At 51.1% G+C, this 17,947-nt stretch overlaps 4 protein-coding genes across 6 annotated transcripts; 2 read left to right on the forward strand and 2 right to left on the reverse strand.

Moving 5' to 3' along the window:
* Positions 1-55: 55 nt before the first annotated feature.
* On the forward strand, positions 56-4,440 carry Psme2 (proteasome activator subunit 2). 2 transcript variants are annotated; one of them, XM_040740719.1, is made up of 11 exons: positions 56-290; positions 1,129-1,161; positions 1,548-1,610; positions 1,823-1,909; positions 1,997-2,027; positions 2,107-2,204; positions 3,416-3,484; positions 3,613-3,680; positions 3,830-3,884; positions 4,156-4,242; positions 4,321-4,440. In XM_040740719.1, exons 1-11 carry the CDS (start codon positions 84-86, stop codon positions 4,399-4,401), a joined length of 879 nt encoding a protein of 292 aa, XP_040596653.1. In that variant the 5' UTR covers positions 56-83; the 3' UTR covers positions 4,402-4,440. The 2 variants fall into 2 exon arrangements, with proteins under 2 accessions (XP_040596653.1, XP_005085659.1); XM_005085602.4 differs by lacking the exon at positions 56-290 and adding an exon at positions 710-852.
* A 2,677-nt stretch (positions 4,441-7,117) lies between these two features.
* On the forward strand, positions 7,118-11,391 carry Emc9 (ER membrane protein complex subunit 9). Of its 2 annotated transcripts, XM_005085600.4 has the most exons (5): positions 7,123-7,530; positions 7,686-7,762; positions 10,789-10,858; positions 10,938-11,032; positions 11,168-11,391. In XM_005085600.4, the coding sequence occupies exons 1-5, from the start codon at positions 7,333-7,335 to the stop codon at positions 11,346-11,348; spliced, it is 621 nt and encodes a 206-aa protein (XP_005085657.1). In that variant the 5' UTR covers positions 7,123-7,332; the 3' UTR covers positions 11,349-11,391. The 2 variants fall into 2 exon arrangements, with proteins under 2 accessions (XP_040596540.1, XP_005085657.1); XM_040740606.1 differs by lacking the exon at positions 7,686-7,762 and having other exon boundaries at positions 7,118-7,530; positions 10,644-10,858.
* On the reverse strand, positions 11,382-14,209 carry Psme1 (proteasome activator subunit 1). The gene is made up of 12 exons (XM_021236237.2): positions 14,104-14,209; positions 13,923-13,999; positions 13,229-13,261; positions 13,029-13,091; positions 12,829-12,939; positions 12,712-12,757; positions 12,495-12,592; positions 12,188-12,256; positions 12,047-12,114; positions 11,888-11,942; positions 11,728-11,814; positions 11,382-11,557 (listed from the first exon to the last, which is right to left on the reverse strand). The coding sequence occupies exons 2-12, from the start codon at positions 13,959-13,961 to the stop codon at positions 11,477-11,479; spliced, it is 750 nt and encodes a 249-aa protein (XP_021091896.2). The 5' UTR covers positions 13,962-13,999; positions 14,104-14,209; the 3' UTR covers positions 11,382-11,476.
* A 2,453-nt stretch (positions 14,210-16,662) lies between these two features.
* Positions 16,663-17,879, reverse strand: Fitm1 (fat storage inducing transmembrane protein 1). The gene is made up of 2 exons (XM_005085597.3): positions 17,614-17,879; positions 16,663-17,301 (listed from the first exon to the last, which is right to left on the reverse strand). Exons 1-2 carry the CDS (start codon positions 17,877-17,879, stop codon positions 16,689-16,691), a joined length of 879 nt encoding a protein of 292 aa, XP_005085654.1. The 3' UTR covers positions 16,663-16,688.
* Positions 17,880-17,947: the final 68 nt, after the last annotated feature.

Consider the following 17,947-nt stretch of genomic DNA (forward strand, 5'->3'; position numbering starts at 1 on the left):
CGGGCTCAGGGTGACGGAAGGGGTGTGATCAGGAAGGGAGGCCAAGTTGCGGCCAGTGAGGAAGCCGCTCCTCCCACCGTGCGATGGAACCTCTGCCTGCGAGTCAAGCTCTCCGCCTTCCCCTCGGCTATCTCCGCCCCTTCCGGAGCGGTGCCCCCGCCCCCGCGTGGGGGTTGGTCTGTTTTGCCGAAAGCTTTCCTATCTGTATTTCCACTGTGTTGCTCAGTTCCCGTCCCCAGCGGGGAAGTTCCACCTTGCCGCGGACCCTGGCCGCCCTTAGCCCGGCTCAGGCGAGTCCCGCTTTCCTCTAGTCCTAAAGGCAAGGCAGTCCCCTTCCCCCTGCTCCTTTGCATCCTGCCAGGCTTTCCCTCTTCCTACCCTTCCTTCCTACTCTCTCGGATCCTTCTCGGCCCCCTCCTTAAAGTCTAACCTCGGGGGGCCCCATCCCTGGACACCCCCTTTCTTATTTCCGTCCCACTGTCCCCTAGTCCAGCACTTCCCCGGGACGGCCCTTCTGCAAGCTCCGCCCTTCTCGATTGCAGCCGCAGTTCCAGCCTCCGCTGTCCCACGCTCCCCTAGCCCCTCCCCTGGACCACCCCTGGGCTGGCGATTAAGCCAACACCGCCCTTCCTAGTGGCAGCTGCTTGGGAATGGCTGAAGGACTTACAGTTAGTGGCCTGCCAGGAGGAGGGGGAAAAAGAGGGAAGGGGGCGTGGCTGAGGGGGTGGGTCTGGGCCTGGAGAGTGAAAGCGAAAGCTGGGGCGGCTAGCCCCGAGAGAGTCTACAGCCAGCAACTGGGGGAGCATGGCCAAGCCTTGTGGGGTTCGTCTGAGCGGAGAAGCCCGTAAGCAGGTAAATGGGAACCGGAGGCCAGAAAGGGGTGAGGAGTCGTAACGAAGATAAAGCTGGCTGCTCCTGGGCGCCGAGGCCTTGCGTGAGAACTCCCGGACCTCTTTAGGGCTTTCAGTTCTGCTAGGGGGTTACCTCTGCCCTGTCCTCCAGCCAGCCTTCCATTGTGGGACAGGCTTGAGCTTCATTTGGAGGGCACCCGGCTGCGGGGGACGGGGGGCTCTTATATTTTTACAACCAAACCTCCTAACCAGCGTCTGGCTACTGCTGTCTGTACAGGTGGATGTCTTCAGACAAAATCTTTTCCAGGAGGTAAGTCTCTGGATCCAAGCGATTCGACCCAGCGTCTTAGCGCCGTACTCTAAGGGCCATAACCTTTGAGTAACCCCCCCAGTTCTGCCTAGTTTTGGTCTCCTAACCTTCAGGCTTACCAGGGTGATCTAACGATTGGTTTCAACTCCTAATCTGATCGCCCTTAGAACTCAACTCCCCCACCCTCTTGACCGGGAGGGAAAGATGGTGCCCAAAACACCCACAGTCCTATTTCTGCCATGCGTCAGATTGGGCAAGCCCCTTTCATTCCAGGGCTACGGTTTCCTCATTTGTGAGTGTGAGACTCAGTAATTTCTAAGTTAGGCCTCCTTGTTGTACATCTCATCGGACTTCTTGTATGATGGTGTTTCTAATGTAACTGACAGGCTGATGACTTCCTCTCCACATTCTTGCCGCGGAAAATCATATCCCTGAGTCAGCTTTTGCAGGTGAGTAATATGAAACTCCTCTACCCCGTCGCCTGGCATCTCTCCCACCACCTGTCCTCTGACAGCTAGTACCGGCGTGCTGGGAGCTTAGGCTGGCATAAAGCTTGAGCCTAGGTTAGGAGGGAGAGAGGAGATGGCCTATGAGGAGGGAAAGCAGGGCTGTGGCTGGTGAGGGGAGGAGGCTGGGCAGTGCCTGAGAATAAATTCTGCAGGAGGATTCCCTCAATGTGGCCGATCTCTCCTCTCTCCGGGCTCCTCTGGACATCCCCATCCCAGATCCCCCACCCAAGGATGATGAGGTAAGGCATTCGGTGTGCAGAGCTTGGAAATGATACTACTGTAGCCTCCTTGAGTTTTCTAAAGCTGCTTTCCCCCCTTTGCCTTAGATGGAAACAGACAAGCAGGAGAAGAGAGAAGGTAATGGAGGGCGGTGGCTGGGAGGGAAACTGGTGCGTTGATGTGGAGTAGCAAAAGGCCTGTCTCCATCTTTTCATAGTCCCTAAGTGTGGCTTTCTCCCTGGGAATGAGAAGCTTCTGGCCCTGCTTGCTGTGGTTAAGCCAGAAGTCTGGACTCTCAAAGAGAAATGCATCCTGGTAAGCCTGGACTGGAGGAAGTGGGAGAAAACAAGGCAGAGCTATGGTCAGTTCAGGTCTTTCTCCTGGAGACCTAGTTCTGAATAAGGAAACTTGCTTTTGTGTCCTGGGTTTATAATATATATATGTGTGTGTGTGTGTGTCTATATATACATATATATATGTATATATATATGCTTTTTTAGTTTTGTGTGTGTTTATGTGTGTATGCATGCTCACAGAAGCATATGTAAGTGTGTTTTCCGTTGCATGTATGTTTGAAGGCCAGAGGTCAACATTTGGAGTTGTTTTTGTTTTTGAGGCATGATTTCATTGAACACCATCACCCCCAACACTGGGGTTACGGTGTATTCCCCTGTGCCCTGCTTTTATGTGTAAGCTAAGAATTGGAATTGAAATCCTCCTGTATTCCTAGGAGCACAGCTGGCATTCTACCCACTATCCTCTCCCTTCGGGGTCAGATAGTTTTTGTTTTCTCATGCTTGACATCTCTCTGGTGTCACAGTGGTAGCTGTAAAGATGAGAGACTCTCAGAACCTGTCATGTCAGCTACACAGTATAGGCGATCAGATACAGTGATTCAGTTTGAGCCTTAAAAGAGTCCCAGGTTCAGACCCTGACTCTGTCATGTATATAGCTCTCTTAGACACTCTGTGACTTACTTGTTTCCTGGGTTAAATGGCTACAGTAAGACTATAGGCTGTGAAAGATTGCCAATGACTAGATGAGGTCAGTAGTCTCATCTAGGAGTATGGCTCCTAGCACGAAATAAGTGCTCAGTTAGACATAGCTGTTACTAAGAAGTAGCGTAATAGGGAGTCAGAGGCAGAAGAATCCATATGTAGGTGCTCCAAGACATCTAAGACTGCATAGAGAAACCCTGTCTCAACAAACAAAAGAATCTTCCACCTTGCTTTGGAAGGGAGAGATGGCTCAGAGGTTAAGAGCACTGGCTACTCTTCCAGAGGACCCAGATTTTAATTCCCAGCAACCACATGGCAGTTCATAACCATCTGTAACTCCAGCTCCAGGGCATCTGACCCCCCTTTTTTGGCCTATGTGGGCACCAGAAATGCATGTGGTGCATAGATATACATGAAGCCAAAATACCCATACACTTAAAAAAATAAAGTAATAAGAGGAAATAATTTCTTAAAGTGGCATAATTGGAACCCCAAAGGTTTGTTGAATGAGTATTCCTTTTAACATAGGTAATCACATGGATCCAGCACCTGATCCCCAAGATTGAGGATGGGAATGATTTTGGGGTGGCAATTCAGGTAAGAATTGGTAACTGAAGACGGGGTAGGGAGAGACTTGGGAGTGAGGGGTGGGAGCAAGGTTTAAACTAGGAGGTAGGAGGGAGAGGGGAGATGAAGTGTTTTCTTTGCATCTTATGTCTTTATAGGAGAAGGTGTTGGAGAGAGTGAATGCTGTCAAGACCAAAGTAGAAGCCTTCCAGACAACCATTTCCAAGTGAGAGCAGCTACAAAACCACAGGGACACTACAGGGACATCCCTGTAGGAGTCTCAAAGCTAGGCAGTTCCGTCAGAGTGATGGGAGACTGAGGGGCGGGGTGTGATTGTACGTTTCCTTTAACACACACATTTCTCACTTCTTACAGGTACTTCTCAGAGCGTGGGGATGCTGTGGCTAAGGCCTCTAAGGAGACCCATGTAGTGAGTGCATAGGCCACCAGCCTTTTAGCTGAGGCTGGCTAGGGGTGGAATGCAGGTCCTCTTTGTTTTGTTTTTGACAATGTGGGAAATATTATTCCAAAAAGCAAAACTGATTAGAGCTCTAACATCCTTGACCCTTTTCTTAATTCTGTGTTTGTTGGGGCTAAGATGGGCTTATCTTCCAGTTAATAAGCTCTTCTCCGTGTGTGAAAATAAAATTAATGTCCTGACCTCCCCTGGTGCTCACTCATGTTTGCTTCCTTCTTCCCAGATGGATTATCGCGCCTTGGTGCATGAGCGCGATGAAGCCGCCTACGGGGCGCTCAGGGCCATGGTGCTGGACCTGAGGGCCTTCTACGTGAGTGTGGAGCCAGCTCCTGGGGGGAGAGGATGGAAGGGTGTGGGAACCTAACTTTGTTCTTCTGCCTTCCTCCAGGCTGAGCTTTATCATATCATCAGCAACAACCTAGAGAAAATTGTCAACCCAAAGGGTGAAGAGAAGCCATCTATGTACTGAGCTAAGGATTAGAAGGAGAATAAATGATTTTATACTTTATGTAGATTACCTCTGTTTACTCATAGATCATTTATTGCGTGCCTCCTCTGTCTATACGACAAAGAAAGGCGAATATGGTAGTGAAAACGGGAGGGAGCGGGTTGCTTAGAAGGATGGCTCAGCGTTTGAGAGCACTAGCTGTTCTTCCAGAAGACCCAGGCTAGATTCCCGGCACCCACAAAGTGGCTGGTAGTAACTCCAGTTTCAGGGGATCTGACGCCCTCCTTTGACCTCTGCAGGTACCAGATATGCACGTAGTACACAGAGAATACATGCAGTCAAATCACCCTTACACGTAAAATAAAAACAAAAAATTAAAAAGAAAATGGGAACTGGGCGGTGGCGCACGCCTTTAATTCCAGCACTTGGGAAGCAGAGGCAGGAGGATCTCTGTGAGTTCGAGATCAGCCTGGTCTACAAGAGCTAGTTTCAAGACACCCTCCAAGCCACAGAGAAACCCTGCCTGGAATAACCAAAGGGGGGGAAAAAAAAGAAAAGAAAACAGGAGAGGGTGCCAGGAAAGTGAGGTTGAGCTTGAGGTCCATGGTGTTCTTAACAGTTCCTTCCAAAGAACAGGGCAGAGCTGGCCGTGGTGAGCACACCTTTAGTCTCAGCACTTAGGGGGCAGAGGCAGGGGAGTCTGGAGTTCAGGGCCACCCTGGTTTATATAGCAAGTTGAAAGGTAGTTTGCATGCCTTGTCAGCCATGCAGGTAACCGTAGTGTGGAATATACAAAGGTATTTCCATCTGATTTCATGGGGGCTTCATGGTAAAAGGGTATTTGGGCAAAGCTGTTGGTGGAGGAATTAGGCTTTGGATAGATGGGGAAGCTTTCTGGCTATGGTATGGAAATTACGAACAGTTGGGAGCTGAGAGCAAGCTTGGAGGGAGAATGAGGTTATTCTGAGGTTTCTCAGTGCTGGCAGAGAGAAAAGGTCTTAAAAAGGCATTAAATGGGGGGCTGGAGAAATGACTCAGCAGTTAAGAGCACTAACTGTTCTTCCAAAGGACCTGGGTTCAATTCCCAGAACCCAGATCGTGGCTTACAACTGTCTGTAACTTCAGTTCTAGGGGACCTGACATCCTTATACAGATATCCATGTAGGCAAAACACCAATGCACATACAGTTAACAATAAATAAATTATTTTAAGCCGGGCATTGGTGGCGCATGCCTTTAATCCCAGCACTCGGGAGGCAGAGGCAGGCGGATCTCTGTGAGTCCGAGGCCAGCCTGGTCTACAGAGTGAGTTCCAGGACAGGCTCCAAAACAATACAGAGAAACCCTGTCTCGAAAAACCAAAAAAAATTAAAAAGGGTATTAAATAAGAACATATCACCACCACTGATGGGCATTATGGGGTGGGGAGTTGCCTTTTTATCTCTTGCAATCAGTTTCTGCTTTACAGCTGTTGGGATTTGGGTGTTTTTCTTGTTAACATCTTTGTTTTTTTTAATTTATGTGTCTCTGTGTGCTTGTGTGAATGTATTCTTCATGTGTGCTGATGCCTGTAAAGACCTGAAGAGGGTACTGGGTCCCCTGAAGCTGGGGTGCACAGGTGGTGGTGAGCCACCTGATATGGTGCTGGAAACAGAAGCTGGATCATGACTGCCATGACTACCCTAGGCTGGCCTCAAACGCACCACGTAGCTGACACTAACTTTGAACTCATGTCCCTCCGGCCTCCACCCTCTGAGTGGTGGGACTGCAGTTTAAGATGCACTTCTGAGGTGATGGAGATAGTGGTTCCTCCGCTGTGTGGCTTGTTAGAGACTCCAAGGAACTTTTAAATCCAGGCTCTTTCTTTCCTGTCTTAAAATATGTCAAAAGAATGCGCTGCATGGCAGGAGAGGTAGCTCAGCGGTTGAGAGCACTGACTGCTCTTCCAGAGGACCTGAGTTCAATTCCCAGCACCCACATAGTGGCTCACAACTCCAGTTCCAAGAAACCTGACACCCTGACACAGACATACATGCAGGCAAAACACCAATGCAATTAAAATAAAAAATGATAATGGGTTTGTCAGTTCGGAATTCAGTGCTCATATGTTATTTATCCGTAAAGGGTCATGGACTTGTACTTTGCCTTAAAGGTGCTGCACCACATTAAGTAAGCCAAAGGCCAGAGCTTCAGCTTGGGAAGATTAGACCCATGCACTCATTCTGTAGATGGAGCAAGGCAAACGTTTTTGTCGCCAAGTTTCTCCGGAACAGCCAGCTAGGAGCCAGCCCTCCACCTAGCTGTCTTTGCCCGAAGCCTGTGGGGACAGACAGAGCGGGTAAACAGGAGAAGTCAACCTGCAATAAATCACAAGTCGGAACTGGGTGTGGTGGCCCGGGTTCTGTAAATTTAGGGCTTTCCCTTGAGAGATAGAATCAAAAGCACCCATGAGTTTGAGGCCAGTCTGGGCTGAGACTTCGTGTGTCCTCCCTCCTTAAAACAACAAACAAAACGCAAAGCATAAACTGAGTAGTTTAGCTAATAAGCCTGTAGGCTATCTTCTTTCCTTTGCCCTAATGCGTTCTTTCCAGTTCTCTTTAGGCCAAGGCAAGCCAAGACAAATTTTAAAATTTTTTGATTGGATAAAATAAGAACGTCTTGCCCTATCAGAAAGCACCACGGAGGCGGGACTCTTGGCTAGGGTATGACCTGGAGCTGGCCTGCCAGCAAACGCGCCTGCCCGGAAGTGATTAGAGGAGGCGGGGCTCTGTTCCGTGGGTTGTGTTTGGACCAATTCTAGATAGTGTTGGGGGTAGGCTGCGGAGAGAGGTCGTCTAGAGTTAGAAGCATCTTATACCTAAGTGAGGAGGCACAGATCGAGGCCAAGCTCGGTTGCCGTGGTTGGGAAGCCACACTGGTTGGGATTCTGCGTGCCGTCAGGCCCGGCTCGCTATGGGGGAGGTGGAGATTTCCGCCCGGGCCTACGGGAAGATGTGCCTGCACGCATCTCGGTACCCATACGCTGCTGTCAACGGGTTGTTGCTGGCACCCGCGCCGCGGTCGGGAGAATGCCTCTGCCTCACCGACTGTGTGCCCCTCTTCCACAGCCACCTGTCCCTATCGGTCATGCTGGAGGTCGCGCTCAATCAGGTGCGGCCTCGAGAACCCCGCCCCCGTCCCTACCCACCGACCCCCGCAACCCCTTAGGACCCTCAGCCTAAATGCATGCCCAACCCTCGGCCGCAGGATGCACCCACAGAGCCAGCAGCACGGTTTCGTTACCGATGGCCCCTTTCTCACGACAGGTGGATGTGTGGGGCGCACAGGCCGGTCTGGTGGTAGCTGGGTACTACCACGCCAATGCTGCCTTAGACGACCAGAGGTGAGTTGGGTAGCTAGGGACGAGAGGAGAGATGATTGTGGCAGGTGTGGGCGAGGTGCAGATGGACCAGCGTCATCCCTTTGATTTTTTTCATCGAGTGCTTAGCAGCGGGGTTGTACACCAGACGTTGTACCGAGTACTAGGGTGAGTACTAGGGACATGAATATGACAGTCGAAGGACACTACCTGCAGTGGGGGTGGGACAGACGGCTGACTTTCTACGTAACAGACTGCTCTTGAGTGAGGCGCTTCCCAGGCGCAGTAAGAATTTAGCAAGTGCGACTAGCAACTTAAAAAAGCCCACCGCTTTTAAACGGGGCAGTGGTGGTGCACGCCTTTAATCCCAGCACTCTGGTGGAGGGGGGGGCAGAGGCAGGCGGATCTCTGTGCGGTGAGGTCAGCCTGTTCTACAGAGGGAGAGCCAGGACAGGCATGGTTACACGGAAAACCCCGCCTCAAAAAAACTAAAAAAAAAAGGGGGGGTAACAAAAAAGCCCGCCACCACATTATACATATATACTACACACACCAAATACATTTGATTTTAAAATGGGTTAAATTAGATCTATTGCACTTTGCTTCCCCTCCCTGAACTTAATACTTCTGATGTCTTTGCATCTCAAGATCTACCTCATCTTAACAGCTGTATAGTATGAATGTGGACACAACATAATTTACTTAGTGCTATAAACATTGAAGTTATCTCCAGTATTTAAATATATATTTAGTTTTGTTTATCGAAACAGGGTTTTTCTGCATAGCCTTGGCTGTCTTGGAACTGACTCCGTAGACCAGGCTGGCCTTGAACTCAGAGATCCACCTACCTCTGGCTCCTGAGCGCTGGGGTTAAAAGTGTGTACCAACATGCCCAACTATTGTCGTTTTTTTTTTAATGGAAAAAAGAAAAAGATATATTTAATATGACCATACTAGATAGAGGACAAAGAGGTCCAGTAAGACATGGCTACTCTTCCCAGGTCTGTCTTCTGGGTCTTGAAGAGAGATGAAAGCTTAAATAGAGGGACAAGGATATGCGTATCTAAGCAGTGAGGAGCAAGGTGTGGTCCTGCCACCACCGACCCATCTTTGGGCTTCAGATTTGTCCTGTAAGGTCACCTGACAAGTCGTTAGAACTGTGTGAAGTCCCTTTATGTATGCAATCCTAAGAAGGTGAGAAGCCTCTGAAGGCTCACCACTGTATGTGGACACCAAGCAGTGTCACTTAGATCTGTTTTGATCATGGTGGCCAGATGACACAGAGGAAATCGGGGTCCCTTTTGGGGTTCTTAGTCTTATTAACAAAGTAATTGCTGGGTGGTGGTGGCGCACGCCTTTAATCCCAGCACTCAGGAGGCAGAGGCAGGTGGATCTCTGTGAGTTTGAGACCAGCCTGGTCTACAGAGCGAGTTCCAGGACAGAGAAACCCTGTCTCGAAAAACCAAAAACCAAAAAAAAATTTAAAAACTCAAGGACAGTTTTATCAGAGCTGAAAAGACCCAGAGCAAGAAAACTGCTTTCAAGTCATACCATTTAAATCAGCATGAAGGTCAGACTCATTGCAGAGAAGCAGGGGATGTTGAGCTGTATAGAAAGAGAAAGGAAGCCCAAAGAATCAGAAAAATCACACTTAGGTTCTGACCAGTATCCAAAGGAAAAAAAAAAAAAACAGGAAAAAAGTTTTATCTTTCTAACTCAGGCCTCAGAGAGTTGGGCAGACCCAGCCAAACTTCGTGGTGGCCCCTAGGAATTACCTAAATTATTTTAAGTTAGCATATAAAGTAATTGGTTCCACTATGGCATTTTCACACGTAGTTTTTTGTTTGTTTTTTAACACAGGTTTTTTTTTGGGGGGTGGGTTTTTTGTTTGCATTGTTGGTTATTTTGGTTTTTCTTCTCTTTTTGTTTTTTGTTTGTTTTTGTTTTTTCGAGACATGGTTTCTCTGTATTATTTTTGAGGCTGTCCTGGAATACGCTCTGTAGACCAGGCTGGCCTCGAACTCACAGAGATCCACCTGCCTCTGCCTCCCTAGTGCTGAAGTTAAAGGCATGCACCACCCAGATCATATTTTATTCCTTTAATTTTATTCATTTTATTTTTATGTGCATTGGTGTTTTGCCTGCATGCTGTGTAAGGGTGCTGGATCTCCTAGAACTGGAGTTACATAGTTGTGAACTGCTATGTGGGTGATCCCATGGCAGTCACTTTGTAGACCAGGGTGGCCACGAACTCACAAAGATTTGCCTGTCTCTGCCTCCCAAGTGCTGGGATTAAAGGTGTTCACCACCACTGTCCAGCCCCACATTTTATTCTTTTTTAAAAAATATTTATTTATTGTGAATACAACATCCTGCCTCCATGTCTGTCTGCAAGCCAGGACACCAGATCTCATTACAGATGGCTGTGAGCTGCCATGTGGTTGCTGGGAATTGAACTCAGGACCTCTGGAAGAGCAGTCAGTGCTCTTAACCTCTGAGCCATCTCTCCAGCCCCACATTTTATTCCTAATTGTCCTTCCCCCAGTACCTTACCCTGTTCCTCTTCCCCACTTTTGCAGGTCACAGCCATCTCACCTAGTAAGTTATTATTTCGTGGTTTGCCCTTGCTGTATATATACCACGTTATAATCGTATATCACGTGTATGCACTGCTCCCAGAGGCCAGAAGAGGACGTTGACTTGCTTGAGACTGGCTGTGAGCTGCCGTGTGGGTGCTAAGATTCAAACCCAAATCCTCTGGAAGAGTAGCTAGTACTCTTAACCACTGAGCCATTGCTCCAGCCCTCTTGGTTTTAATTTGAATGATTAAGGCAAATTACCCTCCCCAAAGCCTACTTTAGATTTCCACTCTCATCAGCAGAATCTGAGCACCTGTTTCTCACAGCATTCAAGCATCAAGCCATCGTGCGTCCAGCAGGCCCAACATTCCCAGGCCAGCTGCAGGGCAAGGCTACAGCTGTGCGCACATCTAGGAGACCTGGGTCTGCCCTCAGTTGGCTCCTCACTCCTCTGATCTTCCCCCTACACAGCCCCGGGCTTCTGGCCTTGAAAATCGCCCGGCGAATTGCAGAATTCTTCCCTGATGCGGTGCTTATTATGGTGAGGCTTGGGTTTTAGGGTGGGGAGGTGGCGAGGAGGTGGGGAGAGCATCCTAAGGCTCTCACCCCTGTCCACCCAGCTGGATAATAAGAAGTTGGTGACTCGGCCTCGTGTACCTCCAGTCATTGTCCTGGAGAACCAAGGTCTTCGATGGGTGCCTAAGGACAAGAACTTGTGAGTGCCCCGCTACCCTATCTCTCGGAAGCCCAAGCCTCCCCAGGCCTCCTTTGTCGTTTTCCTGCCCCATGACTTAGCCAGTCTTTAAGTCTGGCTCCACTGTCTGACCTCCGCGTTCTGTTTTCATTTCAGAGTAATGTGGAGAGACTGGGAAGAGTCGAGACAGATGGTGGGGGCACTGCTGGAGGGCCAGGCCCACCATCACCTTGTAGACTTCGACTGCCATCTTGATGACATTCGGCAGGACTGGACTAACCAGCGGCTTAACACTCAAATCACCCAGTGGGGCGGATCTACCAGTGGGAATGCCTGAGCCGGAGGGTCAGAGTACAATAAAGAGATGGGCTGATGGGCAACCATATATTTATTGTGTTTGGAGGCAGAGTAAGGGGAAACCCCAGCAGGAAGAAGACTGGGTACCCATCACAGAACAAGAGGGGCTCAATAGATCATTCCCTTTGTTTCTCCACGGGGCTTCTTGAGCTTCTCGAAATTCTTCAGGATGATGTCATATAACACAGCCTACGGGAACACGGAGTAGTGGAGGTCAGCCACAGGCCCCCAGTGGTTCTGTGTCCAGTTTCTAGCTTTGGAAAGGCTTATCTTGTCATCCTCCACCCCAAGTCTGCTTGGTCAGAAATTGGATGGCCTGGGAAAAGTGCCCCCCCCGCCCCGCCCCGGCCCCTCCTCACATAAGCATTACGGATCTCCATAACCATCAGCCGGATGTCCTGGTACTCTGCCTCGTCCAGCTCATGCACCAACTGCCGATAATCACCCTGTAGAAACTTGGGGTTAGTCCTGACGTGAAATGTGCCTTCCCCAGCTCAACCTGACCTGGGCCTCACCTACCACATGGGGCTGCTTGGCTGCTTTGGTCACCGCATCTCCCCTCTCTGAGAAGTACCTGGGGGAAGTAGAAGACGTGTGGGGGGGGGGGGAAGCAGGAGGGAGCCCAGGCCTACCCCCAAAGGCAGAGTGTGCTGGAGGTGTAGTGGCCAAGCAACTCACTTAGAGATTTGAGTGTGGAAGCCCTCCAGCTTGGTGTGAAGGCTGGTCATCAGCTCAAACACCTTCTCCTGGGAAAGAAGTGAGTTAGAAGGGAGCGCCGGTTACACAGGAGGGCTGTGGGTGGAGGGGCAGTGCTCTTACCTGGACAGCCACTCCAAAATTATTCCCATCCTCTATCCGAGGTATCTGTAGCTGCAACCAAGTAGTGACCTTGGAGCAAAGGGAGGTGTCAGGGTTTTACCACTGCCTCCTTCCCTCCCCTCCACACGCCCCCCCAAGTCCCAGGTTCCTAGTGTTCCCTGACTGCCACAGTGAACGGGGGAATGCCACGTCCATGTTGAGTCCAAGGCTGTCTCCCTTGCTCTTCCCTCTCCTGTGTGCAATCACTGTCCTAATTGGCAGAGACCAAGAGGCCGAAGCCTGAAGCAGGGATGAAAGTGAAACTCACCAGATTGAGTTGCTCAATGACATCCTTGATCTCAGGCTTTAGGCGCTGCAGGAGGGCCACAATCTTCTCATTGCAGTTCACTGGGCCACAGGGAGGACCTGGGCGGTGTGCAACGGGTCAGTTAGTGACTGAGCTTGTGGGGGCTGGGAAGGGGATTTAGGATGCAACTCGGGGAAGTTCGGAGACAAAAGCCTGTCTCCTCCCAGATTTCGAATACCTTTGTCTTCATCTTCACCTTTCTTCTTGTCATCCTTCTCTTCTTTCTGTGGGGAGGAAGGCAGGACTGAGGCTGGTTTCCTCTGTGGCTGGCCCCCTCCCAGGCCTCCCAACTTGCCTCCTGTTGCTTCTTCCGCTCCTCCTTCTCCTTCTCCTTGACCGGATCAGGTATTGGGATGTCCAGTGGAGCCTTCAGAACGCTCAGGTTGGCTTCATTAAGAGCTGGCTCCTAGTGGTAGGGCTGGAGATGAGGGTGTTCCTCTATCTCACCACACCCCCATCCCAGGCTCCTCCTGAACCCTTGCAGGGCCCCTGTACCTTTAGGAATGCATCCAGCTCTGAGATCTTCTTGGGAAAATAGCTCCCAAGCAGGTTCTCTGTCTGTATGAGGTGGAGGAGGATGGGGAAAAATCAAACGCCCTTTCCTAGGCAGTGAAGTCAGGGCTCACTCTGCCCAGCAAGGGAAGGCTGAGCAGTAGCAGCTGGTTGGGGTGGGGTTGCCGACGAGTAGGTCTTACCTTGCTACACAGGTCTTCTCGAAACACATCCACCTGTAGGGTACAGGCAACCCTTCAGATACATAGCTTTAGGGCCCGTTCATTTGAGACAATTCTCTTTGGGTTGTGTAGGGCCTGACCTGGGGAACAGAGTGGATCCCTCTAAGGCCACACTTGAAGAAAGTGCGATGGGTCCCTCTATAGGTGGCCTGGGGTGTTGTAGTTTTGCTAACACCTGAAACTCTCTGGGCGCACGCCTTTAATCCCAGCACTCGGGAGGTAAAGACAGCTGGGTCTCTGTGAATTCGACCCCACTCTGATCTACATAGCGAGTTCCAGAACAGCCAGGGACCCCTCAGCCAGTGGGCAGAGGCAGGGTGCAGGCGTGGGCCTCCCTGAGTCAAAGAGCTCGAGGAGGCCAGGGCAAGTCCCTCTCCCTCTGTGTATAGCCCGGGCCGCAAGCCAGCAGACTTCACAGTAGCTCTCGGCTTCATTTCACCCCGCTGGACCACAGCCGCCTCACCTACCCCCAGGGGATCAGGTGCTTCTGGCAGCAGGCTTAGGGAGCAGACCCCCGACTCAGAGGCAGGACCAGGAGCTGGGCCAGGGAGCTGACCCCCGACTCAGATGTAGGAGCTGATCCCCGGAACCCGGGTCCGCTCCTCGCCACGCCTCTCTAACGTCTCTCCTCGCCACTCGAACCCTCGGTGCTCACCTTGGCTTGGGCTTCAGGATGGACCCTCAGTGTGGCCATGGTCGGAGCGGAGGGGGGCTGAGCGCCGCACGAGGAGCCTGGAGAGGGCAGCGGGAAGGGAAAGCGAAAGCAGAGCTGGAAACCTGCACGGCCTTCCTGGGTTTGGGGAGTGCAGGGACTGCAGAAGGCGGGGACAGCCTACCAAGAGGCGGGGGCTCCTCCAGCAGCCGGAGCCGCGTTTCCGTCCGGCGCTCGGGTCTCTCCCCTCGTCTGTCAGGCCCGCCTCCCAAAGCCTGCCTGCCGGCGCCCGTACCTCGGCCCCTTCCCACCCCGCATTCCATTTCCGGGCACCCCCTACTTCTGCTAGGGCCCCAGCAATAATAAGTCTTCCTCTGGGGTTTTAAATCTTTTCTGATTTGGAGCAAGTCCTGGTCTCGCCTCTCCTTGCCGGCGTGGTCCCCAGGCTTCGGTGTACTCCAGCCCGACAACACAGAGCTGGCACTATCCTTCTCCAAGCTCCGCACAAAGCCATTGTGGCACACTCTGTTGCTCTATGGACCATTCCCCCACAGCAGGGATTCAGGCCTGTAGGATAAGATCCAAGACCTTTCTTTCATAATCTCCGGTCCCCTCCAAGTCTATTGCTTCCACACTCATCACACAAGCAAATACTCGTTGGTAGTGTTTATTCCGACTTCAAGGACTCTGCCCTCGGGAAACGTACAGCGCTCTCCCGCAATGTCCTCACTCAGTTCTCAGTTCGCATGCCAGTGTTTCAAAGAGAGTTTTGCACCATTATCCTTCAGAAAGTACCTTCCTTGCCCAGTTTATTACCTCATCCTGTTTCGGTGCCTCCTCAGTACCTGTGACTCTGACATTAGCCACTTTTGTTTTTGTTTTTGAGACAGGATAATACAATGGTTTAGACAGGGGCAGGCAAACTTTCTATCAGGGGTTGGTGATAACTATTTAGGTTTGGGAAGTGTTACCATATCTGTAGCAACTCAACTCTGCTGTGAGAGGAAAGTAGCCCACAAAATAAATTAATGTGGGTGAGTTTCAATAAAACAATTTATGGATTGGAGATTTTGAGTTTCATGTAATTTTCACAGTCAAGAAATACCTTTATTTTTTTAATGTTGAACAAAAAAGCCAGGCTTGGGCAGAGCTGTGGTGTCACACGCCTTTAATCCCAGCACTCGGCAGGCAGAGGCAGGTGGACCGCTGTATATTCAAGACCAGCCTGGTCTACAAATCAACAAATCAAATTCCAGGACAGACTCCAAAGCTCCATAGAGAATCCCTGTCTCTAAAAACCACACACACACACACACACACACACACACACACACACACACACACACACACACACACAGAGCCAGGCTGGGAGCAGGGCAGTAGCGGTACATGCCTTTAATCCCAGCATTCTGGAGGCAGAGGCAGGCGGATCTCTGAGTTTGAGGCCAGCCTGGTCTAAACAGAGAAACCCTATCTTGAAAAACAAAGAAAACTTTCTGGAGATGGGGAGGTGGCTCAGTGTTTAAGAGAAATGACCACTCTTTCAGAGGACCGCTAGTTAGTTCTCAGTACCCACATGGCAGCTCACAACTGACGGTAACTTCAGTTCCAGAGGATTCAATGCCTTCTTCTGGCCTCTACAGGTTCTGTACACATACAGTAAAAACACACATATACATAAAAAATAAAACTTCCACAACTGAATAATAGGAACACTACTGAACTTATCTCGCTGGGATCTTGTGGGGATTAACTATTGTGTGTGTATGTGCAGGAGAGTACATGCACACACATGAGTCCATGGAAGCCAGAGGTGAATGGAGTCTTCCTAACTCTCTCCCCTCTCATTTATGGAAAAAGGATCTCAAAGGAAAAGAGAAAGGGTCTCATACTAACCCTGGAGCTCATCCCTAGGTTGGAGCAGTTGGTTACCACGCATGCCCAGCTTTTTTTTTGTTTTGTTTTTTGTTTGTTTTTTTTTCGAGACAGGGTTTCTCTGTGGCTTTGGAGGCTGTCCTGGAACTCGCTCTGTAGACCAGGCTGGCCTCGAACTCACAGAGATCCACCTGCCTCTGCCTCCCGAGTGCTGGGATTAAAGGCGTGCGCCACCAACGCCCGGCCATGCCCAGCTTATTATCTGGGCTCTGGGTATCCACTTTACCCACAAGCCAATCCCATGGCCTCGGGGTGTATCGATTATATAAATAATGCATACCCTCAGAACAGTGCCTGACGTGGCAGGTGCCGTGCAAGCATTTCCTTGTTATTTGTGTTGTTTCTCTTTTGCTTCCTCCAGAGCTCATCAGCTTCCAAGCAGCAGAAGCCGTGTTCACTCAGCACAGAACTAGGCTTGGCTCAACTCACCTTTGTGAAATGAACGAGTGTGCCATCCTTAGGAGACAGCGGTAGGAAAGGTCCTGGCATGAGGTGCCCAGGTAGGTAGGCTCCTAAGTAAATCATGAAGAAGGCAGGAAAACGCTAAGTAACTAAGCTGAAGACGAAGCATCTGCCGAGGGAAACCTGATGTACACACACCTCAGGGGAACTGCCAGCTTCCCCTGACATCACAGCTCCAGAAAGCTAGAAGGCTGCAGACCAGCAAATCCAAAGGACGGAAGGCCCGCAAGGGAAAACACATTCAAGGTCAACGATTTGAATGATGAGGAAGGATCCAGCATCTTCCAGACTATTTTCTTACCCTTCCCACCCTCTCTAAGCCCAAAAAGAGTAGGAAGAGCCAGAGGCAGGCCTGGTACGCTTTTATTTCTTTCAGTTATGTTTGCGGATTGAGCGGGATCGGGGGAAGAGCCCGTGGCCTGGGATCCCAGGAGACCAGGGTTGGTGGTACCAGCTGCCATAGGTCAGGTACCAGGCGAACGTGCCCACTGCAGCACCCACCACCTTGTGGGTGTACTGATGGAAATAGATGACAGTGCAGAGCAGCAAGAAGTTCCAGAGGCCCAGCAGCAGCACATTGAGTAGGAAAACGAGGCGCAGGGGGGCCCCAGCGGGTAGCCCGTGGGCCAGGTACTTGGCAAATACAGCGGCTTCCTCAGCCATGAGGAGGCAGCAGAAGGTCAGGAGGAAGGTGTGGGAGGAGACAGTGTAACCTCGCCATTGGTGGCCGGCTGCCAGGCAGCTCCGGCGGTCAGGCAGCTCATGCAGCAGCAGGCCCTGGGGCAGAGGCTCGAAGCAGGAACCAGTCAGGTCCTCGATGAGCAGGAAGGCCCGTCCGGCCCCTCGCCAGACAGCTGCCCCCACGACCAGTCGGCTCAGGTGCCTGGCAGTCACCGCCACACGTCTTGTAGCCAGGAACACCACCAGCAACACAAAGCCCCCCAGGAAGGTACATGTCCAACCCCACGCTGAATTCACAAACTTTCTGTGGGTAGAAAGAGGGAAAGCTAGTTGAGACCCCCTGCTCTATGCTCCACACACCATCATTAGCTCTTTTCAACCCCTACCATTTCAACCCTGCCCATCCCCTTAGAGGACCACTGGTCACCCCAGGGCCCACATCTCCTCTCAGGCCTTTTACTTCCCCTGCACCCCCAGGCTCTGTCCACCCCCCCCACCTTCTCAACCTCCTAGTCTATTTTTAGTGTTCCGACTGGCAGCAGAGCAGAGAGACCTGGAGAAGAAGGGGGATCCCTGAGTGTAGGGAGGCCGCACCCATGGACTCTGGTCGACTCACATGTTGAAGAAGTTTCCATGGCTAGCGAAGATTGTCCGAGAGTTCACATGAAACTGCAGAAGGGGCCCAAAGATGACCACTGCTGCCAGCCAAGCATGGTAGAGGCGCCGTAAGCAGGGGCTGCCTAGAAGGCGGGCGGCTTGTTCACTTCCAAAGTATAGTAAGGCAGAGGCCACCCAGAGTAGCACCTTGAGCAGGCACCCCAGCAGCGCTCGGACTCGGGTCCCGGCCCCCAGCCCTGCCCCCACCATCGGCCCCCGCTCCATGTTCCCTCCCCTCCCCACTGACTGCCTGCTCTGCTGGGAGGCTGAGGAGGGGCTAATACCCGCCCCCC

This window comes from Mesocricetus auratus, unplaced genomic scaffold (assembly GCF_017639785.1).
Source record: "Mesocricetus auratus isolate SY011 unplaced genomic scaffold, BCM_Maur_2.0 Super-Scaffold_100707, whole genome shotgun sequence".
Classification (NCBI taxonomy): domain Eukaryota; kingdom Metazoa; phylum Chordata; class Mammalia; order Rodentia; family Cricetidae; genus Mesocricetus; species Mesocricetus auratus.